The following is a 7,924-nucleotide window of genomic DNA, read 5'->3' on the forward strand; positions in this document are numbered from 1 at the left end:
CCCATCAGTTTTACAATAATTAGAACAAGACTGGCCATTATAGAAAAAGAAAGTCATGTATTGATCCAGAGAATTGGGTGTCATCCTCAGCAGCAGAGCTGTACTTACCTCCTTCCTACTGCTGCTTGCAGGAATAATATGTGAAATGACAAGGTGAATTGCTGGTGGAAGAGAGTGCCCTATGGCTTGCTTAGCAGATTTTCCACTCAGCCTAGATCAGCCCTCATGACCTAGCATTGGTCCATATTGTGATACTATGGTTGCTTCATCAGTGGCAAATTATGTTACATGAATTGAGAGCCAGCGTGGTGTAGTGGCTTGAGTGTTGGACTGTGACTCTGGAGACTAGGGTTCAATTTCCAGCTTGGCCATGGAAACCCACTGGATGACCTTGGGTAAGGCACACTCTTTCAGCCATAAGTTGGAAACAACTAGTAGGACAAAATGGCAAACCTCCTCTGAACAAATCTTGCCAAGAAAATCCCATGATAGGTTCGCCTTAGAGTAGCCATAAGTTGGAAACGACTTGAAGGCACACAACAAACAAGTGTTGTGATAGGATAGTGGTCACTTCTACCATTGCACATGCCCATGAAATTTTGGAATATGTGCTATTAAATGTTCTTAATTAATGTTTTCAAGCGGATAGTTGTTTAATGCTTTTAAAATTTTTTATGATGGATTGTTTTAGCTATTTTCTTTTAACGTACTGTGTAATCTTTGGGTTCCATGTTGGAGAAAAGTCAGATGAAATCAAATTATGTGATAGTGGGAAAGATTGGCGCGTTACATACCACTGAAAAGCAGAGGGCTGCACCCGCCCCTTTCCCCGCCGGATCGGGGCCTCAGTGGCCAGAGCAGCAGCCACTGAGGCCCCGATCCGCAGCTTTCCAGGCCGCATGGAAGCGGCAAAAGGCCCCTTCCCCAAGGCCTGGAAAGGGGTGTCCTTGGGGCTTCAAGCGGCAGTGGGGAGGAGGAGAAAGGGGCCACTTGGCCCCTTTCTCCCTTGCGTCACTGGGCACAGCCATCTAAAGGCTGCGCCCAGCGACGCAAGACCAGGAAGGAGCTCCACTAAGTGCCCTTGCGCGGCGCAACGGCATCACATCTGTGCCGCCTCATTTGGAGGCGGCGCGTTTGTGACGCCATCATGGCGGCCCCCATGTAGATGGGGCACCGCCATCTTGTATGTCCTCAGGACGTATTAGGCTTGGGGGCTTCAAGAAGTGATGCCCCTTTTTAAATCTAGGACGTCCTGAGGACGTCCCTGTATGCCGGTCTGTAACGCACCATTGTCTGGCTGAGTGGATGTGACAGAACTGTTGCATATACCTGTACTCTGAATACACTGTTGCACATGTGTAAAAGCCTAAATATGTTCCAGATTAGAATATTGAGGCCTCAGTTAAGAATGATTCCATTTGCTAGGTGCCTTTGTCTTTAAAACTAAAATGATTATGGGGAAAAATCAGAATTGTTTCTGCATTTCCTTTAGAAGGATATGATTTTTTTTCTAGTACAATTTGATTTTTTTAAGTACTGTCTCCTTAAATCATTCTCCACTATTCATAGGATGGAATCTATAACCAAGATGGAATCAGATTTTAAAAACTGCCATATGTTCCTTGTGACAGTCCTGAATAAAGCAGTCTGTAGAGGCTCTTTCCCACATTGTAAGTGTTCCGAATGGGTATCTTTTTAAAAAATTAAAAATGAGTTTTAAAAATTGCAAAATATATTGTGCTGCAGTTTAATGCCTTCAGACTAAATTTTAAAGCATAATTACTGTTTTAATAACCAATCTGTTAGAAATATTGTAATTTAAGATGGTAATTGTGGAAATAGTGTACAGCTTGAGTATCCCTTGTCCAAAATGCTTGAAACTAGAAGTGTTTTGGATTTTGGAGTTTTTTTGGATTTTGGCATAAGACAAGAGTCTAGCATGACTCTTGAAAGTAGGGTTTTGATTCCCAGCTCAGCCATGAAACCTTGGGCAAATCACATGCTCTCAGCCTTGGGAGGGCAATGGCAAACCACCTCTGAACAAATCTTCCCAAGAAAACCCCCTTTCTTAGCAAGACTGAAAGTGCTTTTCCACTCATGTCTAGATCAGCCCTCATGATCTAGCAGTGGTTTACCTTAGGGTTGTCATAAGTCAGAAACGACTTGAAAGCACGCAACACACACACACAATGATGGAATCAGCGGTAAGTCCTGGAGAAGGGGACTATCTGTTTGGCGTGGGGCTCTCCTCTAAGCCAAGGTCAAGAAGGTCACCAGCAGCTGCCTCTGTCACATCCTAACCTAAATCTCACTTCAGCTGGGAGATGGAAGTGAAGGAGTAGCCACTGCAGCCACCATTTGTGCAAAGTTTGGCTGCAAATTTGACTGAAGCATCTTCTTCCCTCCTCTCCTCTCCTCTCCTCTCCTCGGAGGTGGGGGAGCCCAAAGAATGTACACCTGGTGGCTGAGGCTTGCTATGACAGCTATTGCTGCCCAATCGTGTTGTGCTCAAAAATTTACAGATTTTAAAGCATTACAGATTTAGAATTTCGAATAAGGGATACTCAACCTGCAATAGTATTACCTAGTTGTGACACGTTTTGTTTAAGAACATATTTTTCTCTCTTTAGATAATAGACTCTAATCTTTATCCTCTATAAATATTAACACATTTTGATTTGTGTTTTGATTCACAGTGGAATCTTTAGCGTTGTCGCTTATGGCTGGAATGGAACAAAATTAGCAAAATAAAGATTTCTATGAACTCTGCAGTATGGAAACTAAGGCAACATCTTCTTTCCAGCATTGTGATACAGACTACTATTTGAAGTATATACTGAGATGTAGATGGCTGGGTTTTTATTCTGAGTGATTACAGGATTGCGGTCTGTATCCCAGGAGTCACACATTTGTGCATAAATGTACCGATACATACGGTCAAAGTGTTTCCGTAAATGAAATATTTAAAACTATGTATATACTATCTGCTCTGTATGTTAAATGTTAATTTGCCCTACCCAGATTGTTATTTTCCTCTATGAGGAACATGTGAAGAACAACCCATAAAATTAATGCATAAAACAAACTTCCATTTACTTGGCTCCTAGTGTTCATAACCCTAAATGCAGTGTCAGTCATTTATGACTTTATTAATCTTAAAACCTGCCACTTTCCCGAACCTCTTTAATTGGTCTAGAAGTGGAGTTATACTGTCTACTGGTTCTGCTAGATAAAGAATAAGATCATCCACAGAGGCCTTAAGTTTTAAATCATAGCCTTTCACTCTAACGCCTTTGATGTTGATATCCTCTCTAATACAGCAACATAACCATTCCAAAGCAAAGATAAAAGGCAGTGGCGAAAGAGGTCAGCTTTGCCTAGTTCCTCTACAGATTTCACAAGATATGGTTCTCTCTCCATTTATGATAATCTGTGAGTACTGTTTGTCATATATTGCGCCAACCCACTTCTGAAAGTTGCCTTCTTCAATTGTCTTCACGACAATTTGCTTCAGAAAATCCCAGCTGATGTTATCAAATGCCTTTTGCGCATCAAGAAATATTAGCACCAAGCTTCTATCTGGTTTTCTGTAATAGTATTCGCTAGTATCCAATGGAATTCATATATTGTTTTTAATATGTCTGTTTGGCAAGAAATCACATTGATCGTGATGCATCCAAGTAGAGAGAATGTACTTGATTCTTTTAGCCAGAATATGATCATAGGGTTTATAGTCCTGGTTTAATGAAGAAATTGGCCTATAATTGTCCACTTCACATTAATCTTTTTTTGTTTTGGGTATCAGCCCTGTATTAGTATGTCTCAATGACTCTGGAGACATACTAAATTGTTGATTGGGATCTTGTTCATAATGTAAAAGCAAAGTAATAATTTCCTCTAGGGCTTTATAATATTCTGCTCCCAGGCCGTCAGGCCTCTTTGATTGCCTCTTTTATTTCCAATCTGGATATCGGCCTATTTAAATCCTCTTTTTGTTCCTTTGAAAATCCAGATATCTTCTTTTTGGTCATAGTCTCTACTAATGCCTTCTTGTCCAAATGATCTTCTTTATAAAATGTCTCAAAAATCTGTAGAAACAGTATTTTATATATATTTTATCTGTATATGTTTTTCCATTTCTTACAGCTTGTCATATCCTTTTCTTTTGTTCTTTTCTCATCTTATTCGCTAACCATTATTAGGTTTGTTTGAATGAACAAAATATTTTTGTTCATTCATCTTCTTTTCTATATCTTCCACTAGAATTAAAGAGACTTATTTTTGAATAATCTTCAGTTGCGTGATCAGGTTTTTATCTCTGGGTTTTCTTTTGAGTAAATTCTCAATCTGACTTTGATCATCTTGTAATTTTGTCAGATTTTGCATTTTTTGTCTTCTACGTTCAACCACACATTTAATCATAGAATCATAGAATCATGGAGTTGGCAGAGACCACAAAGGCCATCCAGTCCAACCTCCTGCCATGCAGGAACTCACAATCAAAGCACTGCCAAAAGATGGCCATCCAGCCTCTATTTAAAGACCTCCAAGGAAGGAGACTATTTAAAGACCTCCAAAGGAGTGTGTTCCACTGTTGAGGTGGAATCTCTTTTCCTGCAGTTTGTATCTACTGTTCCATGTCCTGTTCTCTGGAGCAGCAGAAAACAAACTTGCTCCCTCTTCAATATGGCACCCCTTCAAATACTTGAACTAGGCTATAATATCACCTCTTTATCATCTCTTCTCCAGGCTAAACATACCCAGCTCCCTAAGTCGTTCCTCATTGGGCATGGTTTCCAGACCCTTCCTCATTTTAGTCGCTTTGAACATGCTCCAGTTTCTCAGCATCCTTCTTGAATTGTGGACCCAGAGTTCCAGCCGTTTGAAAACAAAACAAAACATTTTCCAAGCTGCTCCACTGCTCCCCGCTTCAGCTTCCAAACTCTGATCTCCAAACTCTTCGCCACCTGTAAATGCTTTCACAATCTTCCCCCTTCCAAACTGTTGTCTTTTTCGTAGCTGTAATCCTCCCCTTGGTCTCTTTAATTTATTTTAGTTTTCCTTCTCCTCTGTTCTCTTAACCGCTTTAAATTGAAACTTTCAGCTGGGAATAATGGGCAGAGATTAGGTTAGTTAGCCTCTCCAGCTTCACTATTCACGGATAGTTTCAATTTGGATGAATGTCCAGAACTTTATTTAAGGTGTTAAAGAAGGAAAAATAGACAGCAAAAGGAAAACAACACGTCGTTTAGCACCACCTGAGCTAACGCTCTCGTCACAGTGTCAATTTCAATTACTGTTTGTCTGTCCCAATTAGGGTATCCATGCCTGGAAAAGCCTTTGCTGACAAAGTAAAGTGTTGTAACCAGTGTTGCCAACAAGCCTCAGATATTCCCCGGAATGTTTTATCACAATCTCCTCCATTCCGCTCCGAGGGGTGAGCTGGTATGCCTTCGTCAGGAGCTTTTGTCCTGGGTGACTGACTGCTGTGGGTAAGTCTCCAAGGGGAGACTTCAGCTGGCACACAATTCGATGTTTGATGTGTTTCTTCTAGGTTCTTCTACAAATCCCAGGATCCCATAGCATTGAGTCCTGGCAGTTAAAGCAATGCCAAACTGGATTATTTATATAGTGTGGATGCAGCCCTAACACTGGCTGAATATCAGTATTTTGTAGATTTTGGGTGTTTCTGTACTTTGCTATAAGGCCGAGAAGAGCCAGCATGGTTTAGTGGTTTGAATGTGGGATTATAGCACATGAGGCCAGGGCTCTGCCAAAAAAACCACTGACTGACTTTGGGCAAGTCACACTCTCTCAGCCCCAGGGGATGCCAATGACAACCCCCTTTGAACAAACCTTTCTAAGGAAATTCTGTCACAGGTTTGTTGTGTTTGGGAGAGCAGTGTGATGTGTGTCACGGCTGGAGTGCTGGACTAGTCCTCTGGGAGATCAGGGTTCAATTCCTCATGAAGCCACAGAAATCCACCGGCTGAGCTTGGGCAAGTCACACTCTCTCAGCCTGAGAAGGCACTGACAAACTGCTCTGAACAAATCCACGTTTGTACATCCTACATTTCAAGCTTCTGTCCAGGAGGTATCTAAAAATGCCCTCTCTTTGGAGCATGACTAAGAAGCATGACTTTATATTCATATTAAGTGCTTGCAGCTTAAGTTTTATATCCAGTGTTTTTTAGTCCAACATATTTCTTGAATCTCCCACATTTTGTGGTGCCTTATGCTCCTTTGTCTTTAGGCGACCAGGCATCCTCCTTTTCCCGGACACATGCTCCATGTCAACCTTCTGTCCAGAAGGAATTTCACAGTGTACTCCATTTGGACCATCACTAAGAAGTATGAATTTCCATTTACATCAAGTGTTTCTAGCTTTCCTTTGGTCATGGCCTACATTATTTCTTGGATGCTCAACGTTTTGCAGTGCCTTGTCCTCCTTTGCAGTGAGGACAACCACTGGTCCTCTTGTCCAGCAAGACTTTGAAGCCCATCTTTGAATAATCCCTGAGATGGGTCAGCCTGAGCCCCAAGAGGAAGAAGAAGCCATGATGCTCCTTTGGGATCCCAACTAAGCTAGTGCAGGTGAGCCAAAGAAGAGGTAGCCAGGAGTCACTCTCTCAGCCCCAGACCACCCCCCCAAAGTCTCCAGATTTACTGCCCCTCCTCAATGGCAAACAACCTAAACCCCACAAAACACACACAACCCCATTCATTTCTCCAGATGCCCCATGAAGCAGCGCAAGAGCCTTGGAGAGGCCACACTTTCTCTCTGCTGGGCCTCTTTGGAGAATCAGAGGCACCTTTGCACTCGCTCCCACGCAAGACACAAAGGGAGGCATTATTCCCATGTCATCCATGCTCTTTTTTGCAAGGGCATTGAAGGCAGGCTGACAAGAGATGGTCCTCACCATAGAGAAGGACGAGGCACCCCAAAATAGAGGCATGCAAGAAAAATGGTGGACTAAAAGAAACACTGGACATAAAAACACTGAATAGACATAGAAATAATTCATGCTTCTTCTTCATGCTCCTGGGCAAAAGATGGAAATGTAGGATGGGTCCTGGAAAAGGAGGACATCTGGTTCTCTCACCACAAAGGAGGAGAAGCTGTCTGGTGGAGGACTGGTTTGAGTGTTGGACTATGACCCTGGAGACCAGGGTTTGGCTCCCTCTTGGCTCTGTGAAACCCATTGGGTGACCTTGGACAAATCACACTCTCTCAGCCTCAGAGAACAGCAGTGGCAAACCCCCAACACGGTTCTAGACTGTCCAGCTCTCACATCCCTACATGGTGATGGGGAACGCAATGGCTTGGACAGTTCTCACTTTACTGCTCCATTGTTTATCTTGACTTTTTAGGAAACTGTCTAGTTCTTGCCTAGCTGCTTTTCTCATTCCCAGTCTTTTGGTTTCCAAAAAAACCCCTGGAGGATCAAAATTAGGAACCACTGCTTTGGACCTTCTGGACTAATTCCATGAATGGATGAATACTCCCATCCCAAGATTCTGTAGGTTGGAGCCATGGCAGTTAAAGCAGTTTCATAGAATCTTAGAATCCTAGAGTTGGAAGAGACCCCAAGGGCCATCCAGTCCAACCCCAATCTGCCATGCAGAACTCTCAATCAAAGCATCTGAGATAGATGGCCATCCTGCCTCTGTTTAAAGACCTCCAAACTGCATTATTTCTGCAGTGTGGATCTAGCCTAGGCTTGAATACAAACAATTTCTTCTATAGGCAATATAAACATAGGAATCTAGAAAGTGTGGTTTCTGTTTTATTTCTGGGACCCTTCTGCTTTCTTTTGCTTGCTCTCTGCTCCGTTCCCATCTCCCCTGTTCTTTCTCTTCATCTGTCCATTTTAAAAGGTGGAAAAGGGGTTTCGCTCCACATCCTCCACTGGCAATTTCCTCT

The 7,924-nt window shown here is 42.5% G+C and overlaps 1 protein-coding gene across 2 annotated transcripts in view; it reads left to right on the forward strand.

Moving 5' to 3' along the window:
- Positions 1–3,844, forward strand: part of TUBGCP5 (tubulin gamma complex associated protein 5) — a 37,505-nt gene extending 33,661 nt beyond the window's left edge. Inside the window, exons 22-23 of one of the 2 annotated variants that reach the window (XM_042460033.1) lie at positions 1,570–1,670; positions 2,697–3,844. In XM_042460033.1, coding sequence (XP_042315967.1) covers positions 1,570–1,670; positions 2,697–2,743 — 148 coding nt within the window. In that variant the 3' untranslated portion in view covers positions 2,744–3,844. The remainder of the gene's footprint in view (positions 1–1,569; positions 1,671–2,696) is intronic. The other variant, XM_042460032.1, reaches the window with a different exon arrangement.
- The last annotated feature ends 4,080 nt before the right edge of the window (positions 3,845–7,924 follow it).

Source organism: Sceloporus undulatus, chromosome 3 (genome assembly GCF_019175285.1).
Source record: "Sceloporus undulatus isolate JIND9_A2432 ecotype Alabama chromosome 3, SceUnd_v1.1, whole genome shotgun sequence".
NCBI lineage: Eukaryota > Metazoa > Chordata > Lepidosauria > Squamata > Phrynosomatidae > Sceloporus > Sceloporus undulatus.